This window comes from Papio anubis, chromosome 8, assembly GCF_008728515.1.
Source record: "Papio anubis isolate 15944 chromosome 8, Panubis1.0, whole genome shotgun sequence".
NCBI classification, from domain to species: Eukaryota; Metazoa; Chordata; class Mammalia; order Primates; family Cercopithecidae; genus Papio; species Papio anubis.
The window spans coordinates 61,479,849-61,507,446 of NC_044983.1; the positions used below are offsets into that span (position 1 = coordinate 61,479,849).

General features: G+C 39.6%; 2 protein-coding genes across 7 annotated transcripts in view; one reads left to right on the plus strand and one right to left on the minus strand.

Moving 5' to 3' along the window:
• Nucleotides 1-16,409, plus strand: part of MTFR1 (mitochondrial fission regulator 1) — a 114,631-nt gene extending 98,222 nt beyond the window's left edge. Inside the window, exon 8 of the mRNA XM_031669597.1 lies at nucleotides 15,859-16,409. Within this exon, the coding sequence (XP_031525457.1) occupies nucleotides 15,859-15,933 (75 nt within the window). The 3' untranslated portion in view covers nucleotides 15,934-16,409. The remainder of the gene's footprint in view (nucleotides 1-15,858) is intronic.
• The window catches only part of PDE7A (phosphodiesterase 7A), a 126,286-nt gene that overhangs the window by 19,568 nt on the left and 79,120 nt on the right, over nucleotides 1-27,598 (minus strand). For all 6 annotated transcript variants that reach the window (XR_004185836.1, XR_004185837.1, XM_031669593.1 and 3 more), the window contains 3 exons: nucleotides 12,199-12,350; nucleotides 9,917-9,980; nucleotides 3,989-4,084 (listed from right to left, as the gene is read on the minus strand). Coding sequence is in view for 4 of the 6 variants with exons in the window: in XM_031669593.1 (XP_031525453.1) it covers nucleotides 3,989-4,084; nucleotides 9,917-9,980; nucleotides 12,199-12,350 (312 nt within the window). In the remaining 2 variants the exon portion in view is untranslated. The remainder of the gene's footprint in view (nucleotides 1-3,988; nucleotides 4,085-9,916; nucleotides 9,981-12,198; nucleotides 12,351-27,598) is intronic.

Consider the following 27,598-nt stretch of genomic DNA (forward strand, 5'->3'; position numbering starts at 1 on the left):
TCATTTTTTGTATTTTTTTGTAAAGACACGGTCTTGCCATGTTGCCCAGGCTGGTTTCAAACCCCTGGGCTCAAGGAGTCCACCTGCCTTGGCCTCCCAAAGTGCTAGCACTGCAGGTGTGAGCCACTGTGCCCCACCTAATATGCTATTTTTGTAAGTAGTTATTTATTTATTTTTGAGATGGAGTCTTGCTCTGTCACCCAGGCTGGAGTGCAACAGCATGATCTCAGCTAACTGTGCAACGTCCACCTCCCGAGTTCAAGTGATTCTCCCGCCTCAGCCGCCCAAATAGCTGGCATTACAGGCACCTGCCATCATGCTCGGCTAATTTTTGTATTTTTGTCGTGATGGGGTTTCACCATGTTGGCCGGGCTGGTCTTGAACTCCTGACCTCAGGTGATCCACCCGCCTCGGTCTCCCAAAGTGCTGGGATTACCGGTGTGAGCCACCATGCCCAGCCGTATATGTTTTATAATTTATATTTTAGTACAGTAGTCCCCTCATATTCTTGGGGGATATGTTCCAAGACCCCCAATGGATGCCTGAAACCACAGATAGCACCAAATCCTATTTATACTGTGTTTTTCCTATACGAACACACCTACGATAATGCGTAATTTATAAGTTAGTCACAGTCAGAAATTAACAATAACTAAAATAAAATAGAACGATTATAACAATATGCCAGCATCACAACTCTTGTGCTTTGGGGCCATTATGAAGTAAAATAAGGGTGACGAACACAAGCACTGTGATACCAACACGGCTGATCTGATAACCAGCACGGATCAGGATGCAATGAGATTTCATCACGCTGCTCAGAATGGTGTGCAATTCAAAACTTATGAATTGCTTACTTCTGGAATTTTCCATTTAATATTTTCAGGCTACAGTTGACCACAGGTAACTGAAACCACCGAAAGCAACACCAGAGATAAAGGGGGACTACTGTACAGTATTTCAGGCATACTACTTACAATTAATACACATTAAAAAGTTTCTCAAGGCCAGGTGCGCTGCCTCACACCTGTAATTCCAGCACTTTGGGAGGCCGAGGCTGGAGGATTGTCTGAGGTGAGGAGTTTTAGACCAGCCTAGGCCATTAGTAAGACCTTGTCCGTACTAAAAATAAAAATGCAGCATGGTGTGGTGGTGCACATCTATATTCCTAGCTACCCAGGAGGCTGAAGTGGGAGGATAGCATGAGTCGAGAGGTTGAGGCTGCAGTGAACCATGATCGTGCCACAGCACTCAAGCCTAGGTGACAGAGCGAGACTCTCCAAAGGAAAAGCTTCTCAAAAGCCCTATGTAATAATTTTTTTTTTTAAACCAGAGTTCTAAGTAGAAGTCTGAAGTCTGAGTTAATATTTTGAGCTCTTCATTTGGCTGTACATTCTTGGTATTGAGGCTTTTTTTTTTTTGAGATGGAGTCTCGTCCTGTTGCCCAGGCTGGAGTGCAGTGGCACGATCTCAGCTCACTGCAACCTCCACCTCCCGGGTTCAAGGGATTCTCCTGCCTCAGCCTGGATGAGGTGGGAGGCTGGCTGGAGCTTGGGAAGTTGAGGTTGCAGTGAGCCATGATCATGCCATTGCATTCCAGTCTCAGCAATACAGTGAAACCCTGTCTCAAACAAACAAAAAACACCTGAGTTATTATTTTCTCAATTCTCCCAAAGACAGTATAGAGCCGAAGCCATTCCAGATACATTGCACATAAGATAACCCATTGTAGCCAGTGGATTCCTTATGGCTTTAAGGCTTAATTCTCTCATAAACCTGTTCTAGTGGCTGCCAAATTAGTGGCAGCAGGATAAGGGCAGAAACAGCCAAGTATTCATATGAACAATGTGCAAAGCGGGGATATGCATGTTTATAATTGCCAGTATAGATACTGGGGCTACTCACACTATTTTAATTATAAACTTGAGAATTTACTACAAAATTATATCTGTACAATTACACAGGCTTCTGTTTACCTAGATAAAGCAGTTGCAAGTTAGCAAAAATGGTTATATGAATGATTATTTTTTTTTGAGACAGAGTCTCATTCTGTTGCCCAGGCTGGAGTGCAGTGGCACGATCTCGGCTCACTACAACCTCTGCCTCCTGGGTTCAAGTAATTCTCCTGCCTCAGTCTCCCGAGTAGCTGGAATTACAGGCACACGCCTCCACGCCTGACTAATTTTTGTATTTTTAGTAGAGACAGGGTTCCACCATGCTGGCCAGAATGGTCTCGAACTCCTGGCCTCAAGTGATCCACCTGCCTCAGCATCCTAAAGTGCTGGGATTACAGGCATGAGCCACTGTGCCCAGCATGTATGAAATATTAAATGTCCCTACCAGCAACATCTTATTTTATAGTTCTACAGTTTTACCATTTTCTTACAGTAATACATTACTTCCTGAATAATTTGTAATTTCTCTCTACATAAAATTGAATGATTTTAAAAAGATAGCAAAGCAATATGATGGTCTCTCACTATTAAGTATAGGCATACCAGCGAGATACTTAGTGTTAAGTTCCAGACCACTAAAATAAAGTGAATATTGCAATATAGCAAGTCAAAATTTTGGGTTTCCCAGTGCATACAAAAGCTATGTTTACACTATAGTCTATTAAGTGTACAATAGCATTATGTCTTTAAAAAAAAAACCGATGTAAACACCTTACTTTAAAATATTTTATTGGAACAAAACGCTAATGATTATGTGAGCCTTCATTAAGTTGTAATCTTTTTTGCTGTATATAAGCAAAGTTTATATAACCAAACATAAATTACAAATTAAACTATCTCTTCATCTGGGGACTATATGAAATACCACAATGAGGGTCAGAAAATGAGACCCCAAAATATGCTGCTTTGGACTTCAAACTCAGAGCAGCAAATGCAGAAGAGTACTTTCTCTGAAGTTGCCCTCTCCACCTAAAGCACAGGCAAAGACTTCACCAGGAATCGTGAATTCCTTCCTCAGGTACAACCAGCCAGGAGAGATTGGTGGATATTACAAGAAGGAAGACTAGAGTTGATATCTTGTGCCTCAGTCTCCCGAGCAGCTGGGATTACAGGCGTGCACCACCATGCCTGGCTAATGTTTTTGTATTTTTAGTAGAGATGAGGTTTTTGCCACGTTGGCCAGGCTGGTCTCCAACTCGTGGCCTCAAGTGATCCACCCGCCTCGGCCTCCCAAAGTGCTGGGATTACAGGTGTAAGCCACCACACCTGGTCCCAAATAATCTTTAAAGTCTACTGTCAAAGAGATTTTAGGGCTCGGAAAAAGAAGAAACCTAACTGCAATATACCTGATCTTTTAAAGTTTTAGCCTTTGAAAATTTAGAAAAGTACAGAAATTGTGTCACCTTTGTCAGCAATCTGTGGTCAATGTAAGAAACATTGCAAAATGAAATCAAGTATTCACTATTCCCCATATCTATGGTTCTGTAACTTTGCAGCCTTTGCACCAACAGGTGTAGTGCATCCCTGGTCTGATTTGCTGCGGCCACTTGCTGCAGAAGTGAAGGTGGGCCGATTCTGAGCCCAGGGCTCCAGAGGCCTGGGGACATCAGCTCCCTTGGAAACCTGGCACTACTGTTTGAACAAGCTCCGCTAATTGTAAAATAAATAATTCTTTTTTGTTTTTAATGTAAATCTATTATGGTGCCAAACTCCTCTGCTTCTTTTAAATTTAACAGAAGACTATGTAGAGCCGAGATGGATCAGCCTGGTATCCTAGCTGAGGTCTCTACAAAACCAACATACGGCTCACCTGTTGCTGTCTGCAGGTGCACAGACGAGCTCACCCAGACCAAAAGAAGCATTTAACAGGCCCACAGATGCAACAGTTAAATAACTGTGTGTTGTTTTAAGTCACTAATTTTGGCTGGTTTATTATAAAGCAATAGCTAACCGATATAACTGAGATAAAACTTACAAACAGGTTCTTATATAAATGTAAATCTTGGTACTGTTAATGGGTTAGAATCACTTACCTAAAAATCTGCGAAGTTTCATCATATCTAAATGGAAATACTCAATTAATCCATGAAGACTAAATAAATGAAAGGTTAAGCTTACTAGACTATTTCCTAAAAAGAAAGAAGAGACATTACATTAGTAGGAAATACCAGTCAACACAATTACATTATGCTTTGAAATATGGATTTTGAATATAAAACATGGAAAGAGTAATAATTCCCACTTTTTGTATATAAAAAATATGCATCTTATTTTACCAGTTATGAACTTTATACATCACATCTTTGTTTCACTGTAAGAAAAATTTAATTTTTGTTGTTTTACTTTTCCACAACCAAAGAACTGAAAGCTAGACATTTTCAAATAGATTAATTTTTTTAAAGACACCAAAATAATTAGAATAGACAATAGAAAACTTTAAAAATTGTCCCACACAGTAACCTAATTCAGTGTGGCTGCACTTGACCTTCCTCCTGACAACGCCTCTGCCATCTTGCTTTCACTGAAACAGACTGCCCCAGAGCACACACCTCAGCTGCAGCCTTGTTAGCCTTGAGAATGTGTCTACTCTCATCCATACAGGGTTAGGAGGAGGCATCAATGACCTCAAGATCATCAGAATTAAAAACTCTGAACTCAACCACTTGCTTTTCCAGAGTAGCTGCAGAAAATCTGAGATTTGCTTGGGGAGTGGGGAGGGGGAGTCACAAAACTAGGCAGAATATCACTATAAACTCAGAGTCAACACTGCCCAGCAATCATATTGTTTTTCCGGTGAACTGGCTCTTTCACTTTTTAAAATGCCTGTTTTCAAGCCTTTTATGCTCTTCTTAAACTTTCAACATACTTACTTCCCATCCACCCCCTCATTCTCCATAGCCTCATATGTCACAGAAATAATACAAGCCCTCAAGTTTCCCTTTCTTTCTTTTTTGAAATGGAGTCTTGCACTGTCGGGCTGGAGTGCAATGGTGCCGTCTTGGTTCACTGCAACCTCCGCCTCCTGAGTTCAAGCGATTCTCCTGTCTCTGCCTCCCGAGTAGTGGTGATTACAGGCACCCATCACCACGCCTGGCTAATTTTTTGTATTTTTAGTAGAGATGGGGTTTCACTTTGTTGGCCAGGCTGGTCTCCAACTCCTGACCTTGTGATCCACTAGCCTCGGCCTCCCAAAGAGCTGGGATTACAGGCGTGAGCCACTGCACCTGGCCGAGTTTCCCTTTCTTTCAAAAGCCAACCCATCCACACCTCCTCAGAGATATTCCTTGTTCCATCGGGTACACCTATCCCCACCCCACCCCACCCCACCAATCTCTTTCTCTTTTCTATATTGTCCCAATAAGCATCAGCATTCAGACATGCTCTAGATTCTCTCATCTCTCAAACAATAAAGAATCACAGCCTCTCCTGGCTCCCTCCAGTTTCCCCTGCTCCATCCCCCTACAGACGCGAGTTTTTGGAAAGAGCTGCTACATGCGATGGGGACTGTCTTCGTCCTCAACGTCCACTCCTTCGTCACTGACAAGTGGAGTCACACCAAGAACAGAAATTAAATTTGGAAAAATCACCATTTTTATGATGTTTAGTTTTCCCTTCCATGGTATAACTCTCCATTTCTCCATTTTTTAAACCTCTTATTATATTTCTCGGTTTTGTAAACTTCTATAGGACACATATACTATATTAACAATTAAACAGACCACATGTTTTAAATAGGCTACACATTAAAAAGTCTATTTTAAGTAGACTACATCCTTCACATAGACTCATAAATTACTGCCAATGTTCAGATAATAGCAATAAGATACACAATTCTAGTATTCTGTAAAGTCTATGATGACTCTTACAAAAACGTATAAAAGACATACTGGTCCCAAATTGAAAATTTATAATAATAATATTTATGAAGGATAATAAAGGACTGTTTGGCTAACCTTGTTATCTAAAACCACCTAACCAACTGCCAACCAAAGACCACGGCTGATGAAAAAGTACATTAACTGGAACATTATTTGCATGAGCAATGACAGAAAAGATGTGGCAGGCCAAAAGAGACATTTTTATAAACTACTTGACATATCGCCTTCATTTGGAAAGAAAACAACATTTCAAATCTTACATTTTAAATAAATTAAATGTTAAAATGTGTTCAGGTCCTGATGTGCTCTATTGGTACAAACACGAGTCCACGTGGCGTGGAGCCATTTCTGAAGAAGTGAACGACGTGTCCGTTACTATTGCTGTAACAACCATCTTCGAGTATATAAATATTTTAGAATGTTTATTCATTCTCTGTATATTTAGATTATCATAAGGTTCTCCCAAAATTGTTTTTCAAATGTAACAAAACAAATTACCCATTTCTAGGGTGTAGAATAAGTTTTAAGAAAGCTACAATCTAACAGGAAAATACCCTCTTGGAATTCAGGCAAAGTGTAGTGAAGAAACACATGTAACGTCCCCACTAGGAACTTTAAGGGAATCTGACAAGAACCAGGCTCTTAAAGTGTACTACCCATATGTAACTGAAAAGCGGCATGCAAGATACCAACTGAGGATTATAACACCAGTAAGAACACAAGTCAACAAAACATTTCAAAAGAAGAGATGCTCAGCTGTGTTAAACAAAAACCAGGCAAAGAAGAACTTTTTAAAAAATGGAAATGGAAACAAACACTTTCTGAAACAGAAAACTGTATTTTAAGAAAAGCTACCCTCATAAAAATGTATCAAAAGATAGAACTGCCTCTGGAAGAGTGGGCCTCAGTCATTTTCAGAAGGTGATCCCAGAAGGGATCTGGCTGGAAGGAGCAGGCTACCCTGACAACGCAGGCCTGGCAGCTAGTGTCCTCACGAACCAGGTGTCTTCAGGAATGATAAGCTTTTGCTCTGTCGCATCACTTAATGCCCTTAATCCTACAAAAGGAATTCCAAATGCATCCTACCAGACAATAACTACTTCCCTCCTTATAGCAGACAAGCTGGGGACCATTTGTCTTGGCACAAATCACTGCATTTTGCTTCCTCCTCTGCCTTCCTGTCCTCCCCCCAATATCATCTGGGAAATTGCCAGCATAAGAAACACAAGAAAGCATTGGATCAATAAGCAAGAAGGGAAAACTATACACTTGGATACCATGAAAGTATGTTATCGAGAATTCATTTCAGGTGAAGCAGTTTTAAAAGGAAAACCATTCTCATTATATAGTATAAGCTAAAGGAATTTTCTTCTGCCCATTTGTTCCCCAAAATATCTCCTTAAGTAGAAAATTCCTGAGCTTTTAAATAGCTGTAGTTAACCGAATGTATAAATCTCAACCTCTAAAATCAAAGGTGAGTAGCTAACCATGAGTGGTTTCTACTAAACCCTAATGATTTGGGACGAACCCCAAGGGGAAACCATGTAGCCACCTTGTCCACAAATCCCGTTTAAGGAGTGAGGTGATCAAAAGGAAAGCGAAGTGCTTAGTTAACTACTGTGGACTGCTAGCTATTTCTTCTGCCCATCCAGTGCACTGCTGAGCTCACGCCACTTTCATCACCATGCCCCCAACTAGCAGAGTATGTACTTTTTAAAAATAAAATTTAGAGAAGAACAATCAACTATTTCAATGAGTGACAAGTGTCCCAGTAGACTAATAATAGGCTATGAGCTGTGAGAGTTTATGTAAGGCTAAACTTTGAAAGTGTTAAGGGTGGCATTGTTTAATCTATATTTGTCTTGAGATAATACCTAAAGTAATATTTGTGTTAAGTTAGGAAAGGGGAATTTCCCTGAGCAAGAAAAAGGTGAGCCACCTGATATTTCACCTACCTATATTTTCAAAAAGGAGAAAGGCCAAGGGAAGGCTAACTGTGTAAATGATATCAGAGCCTTTCCTGTGTGTACAGGCCAAGGTGGGGGCAGGGAGAAGTACAGAACACTTAATCACCAAGGGCAAAGGAAAAGTAGAAGAGAGATAGCAAAGGGGAGGAATAAAAAGGCAGGGAGGCAGGAGGCTGGCTTTGCTGATAAAGGCAAACTTCACTGTCTTCACAATTTTGCCTAGGATCAGTCCGATTTATTTTCTGTCAACACTGCATAAGCAAACAGAAGGTATAGACAAAGGTATTTCCATTAGGCATTGCCATGCAACTTAGAGAGAATAATGGAGTGATACTAAGAGACCCACATTGATTCCTGAGAAAAATAAAGTTGTAATTTGCTTGTTCATTTTACATATTTGGCATCCTTATCAAAGACACTTCATTCCAAAGCAATAAGAAAAAGCAGGTGATTTCAAAGTACAGCAGTGGTTTCATTATTCTAAAGTCAGTACTGATTTCCTCTCGGTGTACTTTCTGCTCTGGGGCAAATGACTAGTTGAACTGCCTTTTTTTTTTTTTTTTTTTGAGACAGTCTCGCTCTATTGCCCAGGCTGGAGTGAGATGGCGCAATCTCAGCTCACTGCAACCTCCACCCCCCAGATTCAAGTAAGTCTCCTGCCTCAGCCTCCCAAGTAGCTAGGATTAGAGACATGCACCACCATACCCAGCCAATGTTTGTATTTTTAGTAGAGATGGGGTTTTGCCATGTTGGCTGGGCTGGTCTTAAACTCCTGATCTCACGTGATCCACCAGCCTTGGCCTGCCAAATTGCAGGGATTACAGGCGTGAGCCACTGCGCCCGGCCTAGTTGAACTGCTTTTACCAGTGAATAAGAACATAAATCAACAAAACATTTCAAAATAAGAGATGCTTAGTTGTGTTTAAAAACAAACAAACAAAAAAAAAAAACAGGCACGAAGGAACTTTTTAAAAAATGGAAATGAACACTTTCTTGAAAAAAGGAAATTGTATTTCTAGAAAAGCTACCCAAATATACTAAAAGGTATACTAAAGCTATACTAAAAGGTACAACTGCCTAAGGTTTGGCGGTCCTCAACTGTACCACCAATAATTACGCCCACAATTTTATCCTAAATAAGAATGATTCCCTGTTCCTTTTCCTACGGAACATTTTCCTGTTCCCAAAGAGAACAAGAAAACATGACCCCTCCATCCAGAACCAAACTAAACTCAGGAGTGGGTAAGCAGATTGGAATCACCTGTGGGCATTTTTCCCCAAATCATCCATACTCTGCAGATTCTGATAAGCCCTCCTAAAGAAGCTACAGCTCTTCCCCATTCTCCATCTGAAAGTAAGGAACCACTGCTGTTGGTCAGGATGTGCCAAAAGGTGGTTAATCCACCACTCAGCGGGGGCAATCAAAACAGGCATACAATATCAGATGTCATTGTAAATGGCCACAATCTAAAAGAAACCAAAAAAGAAAAAAAAAAGAGATAATAATGTTTATTCTGGGTATTATTAATAATAGCAGCAGCAATTGCCAACCAATCAGCCAAGTATATATGAGACTGATTCTGTAGACTTTTAGAAAAGTCACTTAAAAAGAGAAAAAATGATGCTCCCTGATATGGTTTGGCTGTGTCCCCAGCCAAATCTCATCTTAAATTGTAGTTCCCATAATTCCCATGTGTTGTGGGAGGGACCCGGTGGGAGATAATTGAATCATGGAGGTGCTTTCCCCCATACTGCTCTCGTGGTAGTGGATAAGTCTAATGAGATCTGATGATTTCATAAGGGGTTTCCCCTTTTGCTTGGCTCTCATTTCTCTCTTGCCTGCCGACATGTAAGATGTGCCTTTCACCTTCCACCATGATTGTGAGGCCTCCCCAGCCACATGGAATTGTGAGTCCATTAAACCTCTTTTTCTTTATCAATTACCCAGTCTCGGGTACATCTTTATCAGCAGCGTGAAAATGGACTAACACACTCTCTCTTCCAGCAGAGGGCTCACAACCTTCGTACAGTAAATGAAAGCAACGCACCAGTGGCTGCACCATCAATGCAGTAATCTAGACTACATTAACTTGAGCAAGTCAAATTCTTCACTTACCATTTGTTAGTCTATCAAATAGAAAGATATCAAAATTCCAATTTCCAACTTTTTCCAGCATACACTGAAATGAAAACCAAACATTTCTACTGTAATTTAATTTCAATAACATTGTCTTTTGGAGATATTCCATAGAGAAGTTAATGAAAATGTAAAGTGATTGATTTCCTTTAAAAAATACAAGTATCATTTTTCTTTTAATCGTGACTTTTTCAACTGGCTCCAAAAAAATGCTCAAAGGGATAAACTCCATTTGAAAAATGAAACATTATTTTGTTTTTCAATTAATGAATGCACAGGAAGGTTATATTTCCCAACTTATTGCTATAGTCCCGCAAACCTTTAAGAATTCTAGTATCACTTAACATCACAGAAGTGTGGTTCCAATGTTGTATGGTTGAGAAACTAAATTACAAACAATCTAATAAAAATAAGTTACACTATTGAGTATTTACTATTCCAGGTACTGTTATAAGTGACCTTACTTACTCTTTTACTACTTGGAACAACACCATCAGATGTTTTCTTTTTTCTTTTTTTGAGACAGGGTCTCACACTCACTGTCACCAAGGCTGGAGTGCAGTGGCACAAACAAGACAGCTTACTGCAGTCTCGACCTCCTGGGCTCAAGCAATCCTCCTGTCTCAGCCTCCTGAGAAGCTGGGACTACAAGCATGTGTTACCACACCTGGCTGAATTTTTTTTTTTTTTTTTTTTTTTTTGTAGAGACAAGGTCTCATCATGCTGCCCAGGCTGGTCTCAAACTCCTAGGCTCAAGTGATTCTCACAACTTGGCCTCCCAACGTGCTGGGATTACAGGCATGAGCCACTGCACCCGGCCCAAGCATTGTTTTCAATTCTCATTTTAGTGACGTAGAAACAAGCAAAAAATAACTAACTTGCTCAAGTGATAGAGCTGGGATCTTAAATTAGGTAGTCTGTTTCTAGAACGTAGGCATCTGACACTGATACCACACCATGCTTAAATTATTTGTTGTTCAGTTTTTTAAAAAACATTTCTAACTTATGGATATTTATTTATATTATCTAAATATGCTTATAAAATAATACAATTTACTACATTAACTTTTAGGATAATGTGTACCTCAGCCAAGCAAATAAATTCCACAAAGACCCTAAAAACCAAATATTTTTATACCATACATTCTTAACCTGAACATTCTGTGGACTTTTTCTAGGAAAAAAACACTTATATTTTATATCCAAAAGTTCACTGTTGCATACATTTATGAATACACTGACATGAGCAACACTAAGATACTACTAGTAGAAATCATTAATTACGATAGTACTAATAACAACAAATGACATAGAGATATTCTCATTCTAAAAGGCAGAACTTGTAAATGTTTTAACATTTAAAGCAAGCATGAACACTTTCCACTGATTTCTTTTACTAAACAGGGAAGTAATTTTTTTCACTTTCATGTAACTGTAAAGAAGACACCCCAGCTTTACCTACACAACTTAAAAACTTATCTATGCAAACTCAAAAATCTGGCCTGTAAATATTAAGTTAAAGAATAACTTAAAATACATTGAACATTCAATACTATTTAAAATCCTCATTTGGTCAAAAACAAGCTCATTTAACCCTGATGTTCAGTAAGACATTTCTTTTTAAATTATATAAAAAGATGAAGTAAATAATGCTCACAATCGACAAGTTTAATTATGATACATCTAAACCCTCAAAAATCTCTCTCCATGCAAGAGACTATGAAAACTTATTTGATTGGAAGTCATGAGACCTTTGTGAAAAGATGTTATTAATACACACACACACACACACACACACACACACACACACACACACAAAAGAAAGAGATGTAACTTCCCGTGCTAGGTTTACCTCTAACCAGCTGGGTGAGCGTAAACAAGTCCCTCATGCTCTATTGGACTCAGTTTCCTTATTGATAGAATATGGACATGATGAGATCAGATAATCTCTAAGATTCTTCCCAGCATTACAATTCTGTGAGATCTTACAGTTTAATGTTCTATTGATCTCCTTGTTATGTAATGTTATAATAACAAATGAAAACACTGCCACTACTTTAGTTGTTTCAGAAATTTCCCTTGCTCTGTAATGTCTAATTATAAAACAAACAGCTGCTCTAAAGAAAAAAAACCTGGAAAACGGGCTTAACTGCTTTTCACCGACAGACAAAAAGGCTCTATAAATCATTACTGTATGGAGAATAAAGGGCTTCAGTAAACTTATCAAAAAATTAATGTTTTCTTACAAAAACTATACATACCTTGGCTTGTCCATTATAATCATCATCTAAAATGTTTAGAGAATTTGAAACCGTAGTACCACGAAAAAAGCGTGAAGATCTAAGATATCGCTGGAAACTTAGTAGCCTTCTGATATTCCTTGCAGAGACAGACACTTCAATTTCAGATTGAGCTGAAATAAAAAGAATAAAAGGTGAGTACAGCAAGTTATAATTATATACATGCTATCTTTGCAATACCACTTTTAGTTATGTACAAGTATTTTTAAAAATTCATTTAAATAATTATACCACATTTTCAGTAGAGAAGCGATACTTTATTTCTATTTTCTTTTTTTTAAAGTGAGTTCTTACTCTATTACATTTCTATTTTCAATGAAAGAACTAAGGATGAAGGTCAATGGCCAATTTTGACAGCATTTAGAAAGCCAATGAAGACCGGCGAGATTAATAATCAGGGTTTTTTTTTTTTTTAACTTTAAAACGCTATCACCTCTTAACTCTTTTGCTTCAATACACCACATAAACATGGAGCAAAAACAGGAAGAAAACCTAGTTTTAAACTACTAGAAAAGCCAGGTCCTAAGTTACACATGAGATTTTAACAATTACAAAGTAAAACATTTCATATCCCAATGAGGTATCATTTCAAATATTTACTTAAGATAATTAAGAGGAAAAGGAGACAGAAGGGGGAGCAAAGTGGTTTATATCCTATACGTGTTCTAAAGGATAGGGATAAAAATTATTTAAGATGATATGCTCTAGAAAAGATGCAGTTCTACATTAGAGACTGGAATGTTCTCTTTCAGTGAGTCTAACACAGCCATTTTTTCCCTCTAGTGTTAGAATAAACCAGAGTTCCTTGGATTGGGCACCAGATAAAATGACAGATCTGGGTTAAAATCTATCTTGCAGGGAATGTACGTTATCTTTAGACTCTAAAATCAAACCAAATTCAGTAAAATGTTCACAATATAAAATAGGAAAATCAAGACTGAGGATCAATAAATCATCTCTCTTAATTTAGAATCACCAGGTGAAATGGAAGGTAATCAAACATATTCTCTGTTGCATGTCCAGTCACTCACTCCTCTATTAACCTCTAGCCCTGGGTTTCCTTATCTGTATAATGGCAGTAATATCTAATTTAAAGGGTGCTGGATTAAATGAGATTATATATATACAAGTCAGAGTCACAGCAGGTGTTAAATGGTAGCCATGTCAAGGGTGGTAAAATTGATGCTGCTCCCATTACTTGGAGGTATGCTACCAGGTAATTCTCAGAAATTCTGAATCTGCTCATCTTGCTCTAAGTAAAAGCATTTCATGGCTCTTCATCATCTTAATATGAACTTCATTTCCTTAGCCTGGAAGAGAAGGCTTCATGTTCCAAGTCTGGCTCTTTGCAGACTTGACTCAGGTATCACCTACCCTGGGAAGCACATTTAGTACACTGCCCCTATCTTGAAGAGGCGGGAAGCACCCCCTCTGGCTTCCCAAAGCTCCCTGTGCATTCATCTATAATCGTACTTCTGACATTATAATTACTTTTTTGTCTCCTTGAACAAATGATGACTTTCAGTACAGTCATGAACTTGTATTCCAAAGCCTAATAGTAATGCATTAATGCATTAGAGCCAACACACTTAGAAAACTTTTAGAAAATGTTGCAGAAGAGTTGTACTGTATTTATTATGAAAAAGTAACCTACTTTTTGATGGGGTTGTTTTTTTCTTGTAAATTTGTTTGAGTTCTTTGTAGATTCTGGATATTAGCCGTTTGTCAGACGAGTAGATTGCAAAAATTTTCTCCCATTCTGTAGGTTGCCTGTTTACTCTGATGGTAGTTTCTTTTGCTGTGCAGAAGCTCTTTAGTTTAATTAGATCCCATTTGTCAATTTTGGCTTTTGTTGCCGTTGCTTTTGGTGTTTTAGTCATGAAGTCCTTGCCCATGCCTATGTCCTGAATGGTATTGCCTAGGTTTTCTTCAAGGGTTTTTATAGTTTTAGATCTAACATTTAAGTCTTTAATCCATCTTGAAATAATTTTTGTATAAGGTGTAAGGAAGGGATCCAGTTTCAGCATACGGCTAGCCAGTTTTCTCAGCACCATTTATTAAACAGGAAATCCTTTCCCCATTTCTTGTTTTTGTCACGTTTGTCAAAGATCAGATGCTTGTAGATGTGTGGTATTATTTCTGAGGGCTCTGTTCTGTCCCATTGGTCTATATCTCTGTTTTGGTACCAGTACCATGCTGTTTTGGTTACTGTAGCCTTGTAGTATAGTTTGAAGTCAGGTATCGTGACTCCAGCTTTGTTCTTTTAGCTTAGGGTTGTCTTGGCAAAGTGGGCAAAGGATACGAACAGACACTTCTCAAAAGAAGACATTTATGCAGCCAACAGACACATGAAAAAAATGCTTATCATCACTGGCCATCAGAGAAATGCAAATCAAAACCACAATGAGATACCATCTCACACCAGTTAGAATGGCAATCATTAAAAAGTCAGGAAACAACAGGTGCTGGAGAGGATGTGGAGAAATAGGAACACTTTTACACCGGTGGGACTGTAAACTAGTTCAACCATTGTGGAAGACAGTGTGGAAATTCCTCAAGGATCTAGAACTAGAAATACCATTTGACCCAGCCATCCCATTACTGGGTATATACCCAAAGGATTATAAATCATGCTGCTATAAAGACACATGTACACGTATGTTTACTGTGGCACTATTCACAATAGCAAAGACTTGGAACCAACCCAAATGTCCATCCGTGATAGACTGGATTAAGAAAATGTGGCACATATACACCATGGAATACTATGCAGCCATAAAAAAGGATGAGTTTGTGTCCTTTGTAGGGACATGGATGAAGCCGGAAACCATCATTCTCAGCAAACTATCGCAAGGACAGAAAACCAAACATCGCATGTTCTCACTCATAGGTGGGAACTGAACAATGAGAACACTTGGACACAGGAAGGGGACCGTCACACACCAGGGCCTGTCATGGGGTGGGCAGAGTGGGGAGGGATAGCATTAGGAGAAATACCTAATGTAAATGATGAGTTAATGGGTGCAGCACACCAACATGGCCCATGTATACATATGTAACAAAGCTGCACGTTGTGTACATGTACCCTAGAACTTAAAGTATAATAAAAAATAAATAAAAGAAAAAGTAACCTAAAGCAGAGTTTAAGGTCATGAGTGCCACTTCATGGGCATTCCCTTTGATTTATCTTAAATTACACAAAAAAGGTAACAATTTTATTACTGGCAATTAAGATTGCTCTGTGTGTGTGTGTGTGTGTATTAGGATCACGTTGTATGTATATATGTGTATTAGAACGTGTGTGTGCGTGTGTGTGTGTGTGAATTTGAGAATCTATTTGCAAGGACAACTGCATAAGGTCCAAAACATGAATTAGCCTAATTTGAGGGGGAAACTCCAACAATTCAATCCACTGTGCTCTATCACCATGGTAGGATACATACTGTCAATGGTTAAGTCAATTGGTACTGTCTGGGAGCCAAGGCCCCATCCATGAAATCATGGTTGTATCCTCCCCTGCCTAACTCTTATTTCTGGGCAACTTCTGACAAGTCATAACCTTCTGATATCTCATTTTCCTTAACTGAAAAAAAAAAAAAAAATCTGTTTCCTGTTTCACAGAGCCCTGAAGTTAAGATTCACTATCAAGAGTTCTATTTTGACCAAGTTAAGCTGCAAATGAGTATTGGATATTGACTCACATGGAAATGATCACTCATCATGGGAGCCCAATGCCTTCCAAGATTAATCTCATAAAGAAACCTACATAACAGGATAAGAAATGGACCTTCACTTAATGATCCAGAACCACCCTTATCAATTACTGATTATGTCACAGACAAGAAAGGACAGACAGGGAGCCTGTCTAGATGAAATGGCAGATCATTCAAGGAAAAGTGTGTTCTTCACCTGCAGGGTCTGAGGGCCTCATATAGGAAGCCTACATGTAACAAGATTATATTCTGGAAAAAAATGAAAATCCCATGAGATTTTGCAGAGATGCCAACTAAAACTACCTCAAAGTTTTGTCTAAGATTTAATAGAGGACCAGAACTTTCGGGAGATGTCTGGTTTGACTGTTTTCATTAATCTAATCTTTGAATATGTAATGCATTCGCACTTCCAAAACAAGAAAATAACAGTGAACGATTCAACCCTCTACGTGTCCCCCATACAACCACTCGCAAGCCTGGTAACTTTTATCTTAAAGTTTCTATTGTATCCTGCCTGAGGTTTTTTATTTTTTATTTTTTTTGAGACGGAGTTTCATTTTTATTGCCCAGGCTAGAGTGCAATGGCGCAATCTCGGCTCACTGCAACCTCTGCCTCCCGGGTTCAAGCAATTCTGCCTCAGCCTCTCAGGCAGCTGGGATTATAGGCATGGGCCACCATGCCCAGCTAATTTTGTATTTTTAGTAGAGACGGGGTTTGTCCATGTTGGTCAGGCTGGTCTCAAACTCTCGACCTCAGCTGATCTGTCCTCCTCGGCCTCCCAAAGTGCTGGGATTACAGGCATGAACCGCTGTGCCCAGCCCTTCCTTTTAAAAAATTAAATATATAGAAACATATATTATTTGTATACTTATTTTACATAAATGGTAGCATAGTTTACAACCTGTTCTGCATCTTGCTTTTTAATTTATTGTGGACCACTCTCCCTGTCAGTGCACAGACACTTTCCCCGTTCTTTTATAAGGCTGTAAAGTATTCTATAATACTGATGAATTATAATCTATTTAACCAGTCTTCTACTGAAGGGCACTACTAGAGTTTTACAGTTTGCAAGAATACCTTTGTTTAGTTAAATATGCTTATATTTCTACTACTTGATTTTTCAGCTTGAGATACCATCCTTTAATTTTCAATTATTGCACATGAGGAAGTCACTCTATAAGTCAGCTTTTTTCCCCTATCCTCTTCCAGTATTGTTAGTTACCAGAGCACATTTTTTTTTCCTTTCACTCTAATCTCTTTCATTTTAGGCTTAGCTGTAGAAATTGGATATAGTCAATAATGTGAGTCCTTTTATCTTAATTTCCCCAGTTATCTATTTGCTTGTGTTTATCCTCTACTAGTATCCTAAAGTGCTCATGAAAACAAAATTATCTCACAGCAATATATTTCACTCGTAATATATTATTGAATGTTCAAATTTTTTTTTCAGTAGTCTTTTGTCTTTCTTGGTTCTCCTTTTCCTTTCTTGAATTTCTTTGAAGGTATTGGTTCATTATCTCTGGCACTGAAACTTGCAAAATCTGAGGCAAACCTGTTACCTTCTCCCTTATAAGTGACTAGGTATTTTTGTATGGCCGCCCACAGAATTCTCTTAAAGGCCAATTACTTTACTAAGATATATCTCATTGTTAACTATTTTGGGTCATTTTTGCCTGGTATGTTCTTTCAATATGCAAATTTAAATCTTCTGTTATTTCTGGAAAGTTTTCTTGACTTATATCTCTAAATATCTACTCTGTTCCACTATTTTAGCTTTTTAAAATCAGAGACTCTAAACTGCTTATATTGAAACACCTTTATCTGTTTTCTATCTCACTTTCTCTCCAATTCTTTTTAACTATTTGCTTTTCTCATTTCTATCCACTATATCCATTATTGTATTCAGTATAAATTCTATCTTGTCACCTTCCAAATCTGTCTTCCTTTCTGTGATATATTTAAATTTTACTTCTACTATTTTCTGATTCCGAAAGTACATGTTTAATGCAACTCAACTCCTTTTGTTGTCTTATCATCTCTTCACTGAGTTCTTAAATTTGTGCTTTATAGTAAAGCTATTGTTTCATTTAATTTTTTGAGTGGTAGGAAATTTAGTCACAATTTTCATTAGTTCTATGGCAGCACTTTTCCATTAAGTGCTCTCCAGTCATTAAATTCTGCTGCTCTCTTCCTCTGTTTTACTTAAATTATCTTCTGTGCCAGTTTCCTTTTTTAAAAGTCATTATTGAATGAGCTAAATTTTCCTGGACCAATTCTTTGTACCAAGTTCTTAATGGGGATAAAAGGGAGGTCTTGGAAGAGAGCAGAGGAAATCCGTCTGAGCTCTACTCCCCAAATGGTTCTCTCCTTCTCTGCCAGAGATAGACTGCTTCTTAGGATCATGCCTCTGCTATTTCTCTAAGCCATACTGGGCCCAAAGAGACTGCACTGGACCCTGTTTAACCCAGATCCTAGACCAGATGTGGAAAGTGAAATATTTAGCTTTGTACTTCAGGGTGAGCTCCCCACCCTCACCCACCCCTAAGCTTTAAAAAAGAAAAATTAAGACTTCTTTGCGTCCTAATATATGGTCTATTCAATGTGCCCTTGAGAAGAATTTGTGCTCTGCTGTTGAGTGCTGTGTCTGTTACCTCTAACTGGATTATAGTGTTGCTCGGGTGCTCGATTTCCTTATTACTCTTCTATCTGATTGTCCTATCCATTATTGAAAGTGGGGTATTCAAGTCCTCATTATTGTAGAATTGTCTCTCTCTTAAATTCTGTCAAATTTTGCTTCATATATTGTGGATATTCATTGTTAGATATATGTATGTGTTTATAATTATTATATCTTCCTGCTGGATTGAAACTTTTATCAATATACAATGCCCTTTATCTGATAACCTTTTTTTCAAAACTTAAAGTGTATACTGTCTGCCAATAATAATATAGTCACCCCAGATCTCTTTTGGTTATTATCTGCATGGTATATTATATTAGGGTTCTCTAGATTACTTCTGTCCCTCTAAAGGGGAGTTTATTAAGTATTAATTCACGTGATCACAAGGTCCCACAATAGGGCGTCTGCAAACTGAGGAGCAAGGAAAGCAAGTCTGAGTCCCAAAACTGAAGAACTTGGGAATCTGATGTTTGAGGGTGGGAAGCATCCAGCGCAGGAGAAAGACTAGACTAGACTAGGCCAGTCTAGTCTTTCCATGTTTTTCTGCTCGCTTTATATTGTAGCTGCACTGGCAGCTGATTAGATGGTGCCCCCCCTCAGATTGAGGGTGGGTCTGCCTTTCCCAGCCCACTGACTCGAATGTTAACCTCTTTTGGTAACACCCTCACAGACACACCCAGGATCAATACTTTGCATCCTTCAATCCAATCAAGTTGACACTCAGTATTAACCATCACATATCTCCTTTCGCATTCTTTTACTTTCAGCCTCTTTGTGTCCTTATATTTAAAGTGAAGTGAATCTCTTTAATACAGCATACAATCTTTCCCCCCCCCCCCAATCTGCCCATCTCTGCCTTTAAAGAGAAAAATTTAGCTGGGTGTGGTGGTACATGCCTGCAGTCCAAGAGGCAGAAGTTGCAGTGAGCTGAGATTCCATCACTGCACTCCAGCCTGGGCAACAGAGTGAGACCCTGTTTCTCAATGAATAAATAAATAAGAATAAAATAGAGAAAAATGTAATCCACTGACATTTAATGCAATTTCAATAAAGAAGGATTTGCTTCTGCCATTTTGTTATACATTGTCTTCTTTTTTTTTTTTTTGAGACAGAGTCTCACCCTGTCGCTCAGGGTGAAGTATAATGGTGTAATCTCGGCTCACTGCAATCTCTGCCTCCTGGGTTCAAACCATTCTCCTGCCTCAGGCTCCTGAGTAGTTGGGATTACAGATACCCACCACCATGCCCAGCTAATTTTTGTATTTTTAGTAGAGATAGGGTTTCACCATGTTGACCAGGCTGGTCTCGAACTCCTGATCTCATGATCCACCCGCCTCGCCCTCTCAAAGTGCTGGGATTACAGACATGAGCCACCATGCCTGGCCACTATTTGTCTTCTATATGCCTTGTTTTTTGTTCCTTAATTCTTCCATTAGGCCAGGTGTGGTGGCTCACGCCTGTAATCCCAGCACTTTGGAAGGCTGAGGCGGGTGGATCACGAGGTCTAGAAGGTGTGAAACCCCGTCTCTACTAAAAATACAAAAATTAGCTGGGCGTGATGGCATGCGCCTGTAGTCCCAGCTACTTGGGAGGCTGAGGCAGGAGAATCACTTGAACCCGGGAGGCGGAGGTTGCAGTGAGCCGAGATCGTGCCACTGCACTCCAGCCTGGCAACAGAACAATACTCCATCTCAAAAAAAACAAACAAACAAAAACCAACTTCCATTATTGCCTGTTTGTTTGTTTATTTATTTGAGACAGAGTCTTGCTCTGTTGCCCAGGTTCGAGTGCAGTGGTGTGGTCTCGGCTCACTCAACCTCTGCCTCCCAGATTCAAGTGATTCTCCTGCCTCAGCCTCCCGAGTAGCTGGGACTGACTACAGGTGTGCGCCACCACGCCTGGCTAATTTTTATATCTTTAGTAGAGATGAGTTTTCGCCATGTTGGCCCGGCTGGTCTTGAACTCCTGAACTCAGGTGATCCACCTGCCTCAGCCTCCCAAAGTGCTGGGATTACAGGCGTGAGCCACCATGCCTGGCACATTATTGGCTTTTTAAAATTTAGTTGAGTGTGTGTGTGTGTGTGTGTGTGTGTGTGTGTGCATCATTTTAATTCCCTTCTTTCCTGTTTTGTGTATTTTTTAATTTTCTTTGTGGTTACTCTGGGGATTACAATTAACACCTTAAACTTATAAAGACCTAGTTTGAATAATACCAATTTAATTTCAATAGTATACAAACACTGCTCCTATGCATCTCCAATCCTCCCCCTTTCTATTGTTATTGCCACAAGTTACATCTTTATATGTGTGTGCCCATTACCACAGACATAATTATTGTTATATGTATTTGCCTTTTAAATCATATAGGAAGTAAAAGAGATGTTATAAACCAAAAATACAATACTGGTTTACATATTTACCTGTGTAGTTACCATTACCAGTGTTCTTTATTTCCTCTTATGGCTTTGGGTAACTGTTAATACCCTTTTATGTCATCATAAAGAACTCCATTTAGCATTTCTTATTCTCTTTGAAATGGAGATCTCACCATGTCACCTAGGCTGGCCTTGAACTCCTGAGGTCAAGAGATCTTTCCCTAGCTTCCTGAGTAGCTAGGATTATAGGCATGTGCCACTGTGCTGAATCTACCATTTTTTTGTAGGACAGGTCTACTGGTAATGAACTCCCCCCAACTTTTCTTTGTCTGGAAATAAGTTAAACTCCCCTTCATTCTTCAAGAATAGTTTTGCCAAATATAGAATTCGTGGTTGACAGTTTTTGTTGTTTTCAGGATTGACAATATGTTATTTTACTCCCTTCTGGCCTCCAAGGTTCTTAATGAGAAATCAGTGATTAATCTTATTGAGAATCCCTTGTACAAGACCGTTGCTTCTCTCTTGCTGATTTCAAAATTCTTACTCTTTTGGTTTCAACAGTTTGACTATAGTGTGTCTCAGTGTGGATTTCTGAGTTTGTCCTGATTGGAATTTACTGAGCTTCTTGGAGGTGCATATTCATGTCTTCATCAGATTTGGGAAGTTTATTTCTTCAAATATTTTTTTCTGCCCCTTTTATCTTTCTGGGATTCCAGTGATTCACGTATTGGTACACTTGATGGTGCCACCAGTCTCTCAGGCTCTGTTCATTTCTCTTTTTTTTTTCTTTCTACTCCTCAGAATGGACAGTTTGAATTGTCTTCCCTTCAAGTTTGCTGATCCTTACACTTCTCCCTGCTCAAAGGTTTCAACAGCAGATTTTTCCTTTCAGTTATTCTACTTTTCAATTCTAGGATTTCTGTTTGGTTCCTTTTTACAATTTCTTTCTCTTTACTGAGATTCTCGTTTTGTTCATACACTGTTTTCCTTATTTGTTTTTAGTTATTTGTCGATGTTTTCTTTCAGTTCAGTAAACATTTAAGATAGTTCATTTAACATCTTTGACTAGTAATTCCAATGTGTGGGCTTCCTTCGGGGTGGTTTATATCAAATTCTTTTCTTTCTGTGGGCTATATTTTCCTGTATGTTTTGTATTTTTCTGTTGGAAACTGAACATTCCAAGTGTTACACTGGGGAAGCTCTGGAAACTTATTTTACTACTCCAGGATTGTTTATTTTTAAAACTTTGCTGGCTTATGATAAAGGATATTTCGAGGAAACAGATAAAGAGATGTATAGGGCAAGGTACGGGGGAAGGGGTACAGAACTTCCAAGCCCTCCCTAGGCGCACCACTCTCCAGGAACCTGCAGGTGTTCAGCTATGTGGAAGCTCCCTGAACGCAGTGCTCTTGGGTTTTTATGGAAGCTTCATAATGTCAGCATTCCTTCCCCCAAGGTATAGCGCAAGACTCTCTCTGGGGAAGGTCTTAGGACCCACAATCAGAAAAGTGGGGAAACATTAGAGTCCTACCTTGGGGCAGGTGAAAGGAGGGCAGGAGAAGGTCAGAGAAATTGTATTTCCTGAGGCCTGACACACTCAACATTACAACAAAAGACTGTAACAAGGGCTATGGAAGTTATGAGCCAGGAACTGTGGGCAAAAATATATAATATTGCAGGCCATCCCCTGGTTTTCAAACACAGATCCTTTACATCAAAAGAATATATACAATTATTAATAACTAGTCCAGTCCATCACAGTGCATGACTGTCTCCCAGGGTGAGGCCACACAGGTTTGTAGGCTTTTTTTTAGATCTTGTCAGGTTCCAAAAGTAGCAGTAGTTTGGCAAACATACAGCATTATCCTTTCAGGCACCTGGAATAGCTGAGCTGAGATAATGTTATCTCTTGTTCCAATACTTTGTTTTGTTGTTGTTGTTGTTGTTGTTTTGTTCAGACTGAGTCTTGCCCCGTTGCCCAGGCTGAAATGCAATGGCACAATCTGGGCTCACTGCAACCTCCGCTTCCCAGGTCCAAGCGATTCTTCTGCCTCAGCCTCCCGAGTAGCTGGATCACAGGCGCGTGTCACCACGCTCGGCTAACTTCTGCATTTTTAGTAGAGATGGGGTTTCACCATATTGGCCAGGCTGATCTCAATCTCCTGACCTCATGATCCGACCCCCTTGGCCTCCCAAAGTGCTGGGATTACAGGCATGAGCCACCGCATATGGCGAACTCCAAGACCTTTAATGTAATATTTGATTTCCCTCAATTTATAACCCATTTATTCATTTATTTACCCTCAGTTATTAGTCCCCCTTTTTTCCACTTGTCATTTATTTTTACTCAAACGTTTCCACATTTGGAAGGAGCATTAAGTTTGGTCTCTGTGCTAGTCCAGATTGCTGGTTTTCATACTAGTCTAGCAAGTGCCTTTCCCTCTGTCCATTCCCATTCATAAAGGGTAGGGTTACAAAGATTCTGAACTAGTGAACCATTTTTACCACTAGGCAGTAATAGGTGTGTTCATTCTCAGCCCCAATTTTGCCAGATGGGGTGAAGGCACAATCCACCCCCCTCAGGCCCTCAGAAATTCTGGCATAAGGCTTAAAAACAGTTATATTTTCTTGCTTAGAAATAATCCTCGCTTCCAGCACTTGTAGTCCTAGGACTACTGTATCAGGTAAGGGGAAAAATGTTTTTAGGTGATTTGGGGAAGAAAAAAAAAAACCAAAAACCATAGTTGTTATACCAGTGTACTTCTCCCTTGGCAATAATTCATAGTCATTTCAGCATCCTCCCCAACCCCTCTTCACCAGATCAACCAGAAAAACAGACAAAAATCTTGTGGGGACACTCCTTTAGTCCCACTCATGCTGAATGTGAGCACACACTCAGGATGGTGAGAAAGCCAGCCCTTCGTGCTTTCATCTCCCTTTCTTATGGACAGTGTTTCAATTGCCAGTTCTACTTATCTTTCAAACTATACTCTGAGGAGGTTATCTGTCTGCCCAGTGCTGGCCATTATGGGCTGTACAGTATGTTCCTCGGTCTGACAACAGTTGGCCATCCAAATCCATGCGGTACCTTCTGTTCTAGCTCTTTAATGGCACTCTTAAACATTTGCATCTTCCACAGGTAAGCAAAGCCCACTCCAGAATAAGGTCTATCCCGCGTGTAGCCCCCCAGGGCTACCAGCATCAGTCTCACTTGCCAGCTATGTTCAGGGCGTTCCTACCATGGAATCTGTCCCATAGCCATAGGCAGCCTCTGTCTCTCTTGAGGAGAAACAGAACTGTTCTTACCGTCATTATGTGTCTGAGAGGGGGCAAAAGGAACATGTCTTGATTCAGTCCATCTCTACACTGCTGTAGTGCCCCCAGATCCACTCATTCCATAGACCTGAGGGAGGCACTTGCTTGCATTTTACGTCTTTTCCAAATTATTTTTGCCTTTGCTTGTCTGTTTGCCTTTTTCTACTCCTTGTATGTAATCACTGAAGTTTCTGTTCCATTATTTCTGCAGTTAGCCAGTGATCTGGCACAGATTTCCTTAAGTGTCTGGCTCCAAAATAGGGGTGAGGAGGTCGGGAGAGTACTATCTCCTTAAATCTCCTGATAAGATGCCACTGGGGGAAACCCCTGAGGCCAAGAGGGCCAAATCTTGGGAAAACATCTGCATCAGTCCCTTAGGGATCCACCAGACTGACTAGAACACCAAGGTCCCCACTGCCCACCCTGGCTTCAGCCAGATACTGCAGGCATATGGGCCATATCCGCACAGGCCACAGGGCTGAGGAATGGGGGATGGTTACTGGTTCACCCAAGCTGTCCTGCCAAAACACAGTGGCCACTCCCTTCAGCAAGTACTCTCTTGGTGGCTCTAAGTGTCCAATCAGGGCCAGAGTGCTGAAATAGTTGATTCTGGTCATTTTTTTCTACTTGGGTAGTTGTTTCAGTGGAGAGATAAACCCCTGGAGGTTCTTACTCTGTCATTTTGAACAACATTCACCCCTTTCTTTTAAAGGGGGTTTTTCCTAAAGGTCCTTTCTGGGATGAGACATCCCAAACCCTCTTTTGCTCAGCCTAGGTTTGAGAATGGGGAAAGGTTGCACGTGAGAGCTTAACTGTCTAGAAACAACCATTGTTAACACCCTGGTACTCTAGATTTTTTTTTTTTTTTAAGAATTATTTTCTATACACATATATACATATAATTTTTCTTTCATCTAAGAAAGTTAACACTATTTTTTTCACATAAGAATTTATCAGTTGGGCACAGTGGCTCACGCCTATAATCCTAGCACTTTGGGAGCACTAGGCAGGCGGATCACTTGAGGTCAGGAGTTCGAGACTAGCCTGGCTAATATGGTGAAATTCCGTCTGTACTAAAAATGCAAAAATTATCTGGGCGTCGTGGTGGGCGCCTGTAATACCAGCTACTTGGGAGGTTGAAGCAGGAGAATCATTTGAACCTGGGAAGTAGAGGTTGCAGTGAGCCATGATCGTGCCACTGTACTCCAGCCTGGGCAACAGAGTGAGATTCCTCAAAACAAAACTAAACAAAACAAAAATTTATCTATTATCTTTTCATGTCAATAAATACATGTGACATCACTTTTACTAGCCATGTATTAGTCTAATGTATGAAATTATCATCCTTTACTTAATCTTTTTGCTGTAAAACTATTTCAAACTTTTATTTTGCTTACAAACAATTCTGCAATAAAGATCCTTATAACTAAATTTTTGTACACAACCTAATAGATTCCCTTAGAATAAATCTTCAGAAGTAGAACAAGGAATAGGAGTGCACTTCAGTAGTGTCTAAAACCCTTGCCAAACTGGAGACTAAGTTCTAAAAGAAAATTAGAGAGATTTCCAGAACTGTCCTAGAATCGCTTCCAAAATATGATCTAAGAAAAGGGATCAGGAACTATAAATCAAGGATAAAACATAATGAGATCACTTTAAGACTGTTGGAAATTTTTAGTTTCTTCATGTTTACTCCCCGCCCCCATACCCCTCTCATCACACAGACACTGTTTTCCTAAAGTAATTACATTTAAAATTCTTACTTTGGAAAAGCCTATAGACTCCTATTATGGGGAAAGGAAGAAGGGTAGTGCTGGGAAGGCTGCACCCAGATGTTCTGTCAGTGGGTTGGCGAAACCTGAGTGAATAAAGCAAATAGAGGCCACCACAGACAGGAAAGGATATCAAGCTGAATAGTTAACATCATTTAGGAATATAGGAGAGAGGATACATGAGGAACTGGGAACAAGAGTAGCTATGAGAATTTAACCGGTACTTTCATCTGAACAATTACTAAAAAGCTCACCCTCTGGCTTTATTACACAAAATCTGACCCTCTTACCAATATTCTTTTTTTTTTGAGACGGAGTCTCGCTCTGTGGCCTAGGCTAGAGTGCGGTGGTGCTATCTCAGTTCATCACAACCTCCGCCTCCCAGGTCCCGGTTCAAGCAATTCTCCTGCCTCAGCCTCCCGAGCAGCTGGGATTACAGGCATGCACCACCATGCCCAGCTAGTTTTTGTAGTTTTAGTAGAGATGGGATTTCACATGTTGGTCAGGCTGCTCTTGAACTCCTGACCTCGTGATCCGCCCACCTTGGCCTCCCAAAGTGCTAGGATTACAGGCATGAGCCACCGTGCCTGGCCCTCTTACCAATATTCTCATGAGCTCACTCCGTAACATGAGACAAATTATTTATTTCACAGCATAATACACAATAGATTAAACTTGCCTTTATTAACGCTCCGCTTCCATCAAGCCTGTACTATTTATTTTAAGTCCCAGGCTTGTGCTAGTTTACATGGTTACCTACATTCCAATCCAGCTTAGAAAGCCAACAGGGCTCAGTGAATTAATCAAGTTACTATTAAAGAGCAGTTGGCTTTGCTGGCTCTTTTCTAAAATATCACATTACCTCACTATGTGACCATGAACAAACTACCAGCCTCCACCAAAACTAAATGAACACTGTGACTTACTGATCACAGATATTACTTCCAGTTAATCATTCTTAGCTTCTCTAAGCCAAATCACAAAAAGTGGGATAGCAGACGAATGTAAATGACATGGTTTTCTCTTGCTTTTCCTTCCTCATATTAGAAAGTAGACAGGAAATACAAGCCCCAGGTCAAGGAAACAAAAGGACTGGAGAACCAACACAACTGGAGCAGTATTACTTCTAACTTTTCCACAGATTCTTTTCTATTACCCAAATCTTATGTTTTCCCACAACCAATGTCACAAAAGCGGCCTTTAACAGAAAAGCCTCTGGCTCTTGAGACCCGACCACTACTTGCTTTAACAGTCCACGAGAGGGAGCCCTGCAGCCACAGTATCTGCCACCTTAACAATCACGTAGATACCAATCATGAATTGCCCATGGAGATTATAGTTTAAATTTTTTTTTAAATTCAGTCCTATAAGGTTTTAACTCTAATCTAGGGCAAGGTCATGTTGAATGGTGCTGCTATTAAAACAAACCTGAAGACGTTCTATATTCTAACCTTCTCTTTCTTTCTCTTGATTTCCTTCAAAAAGAACAAGAGGTATCTAAAAGC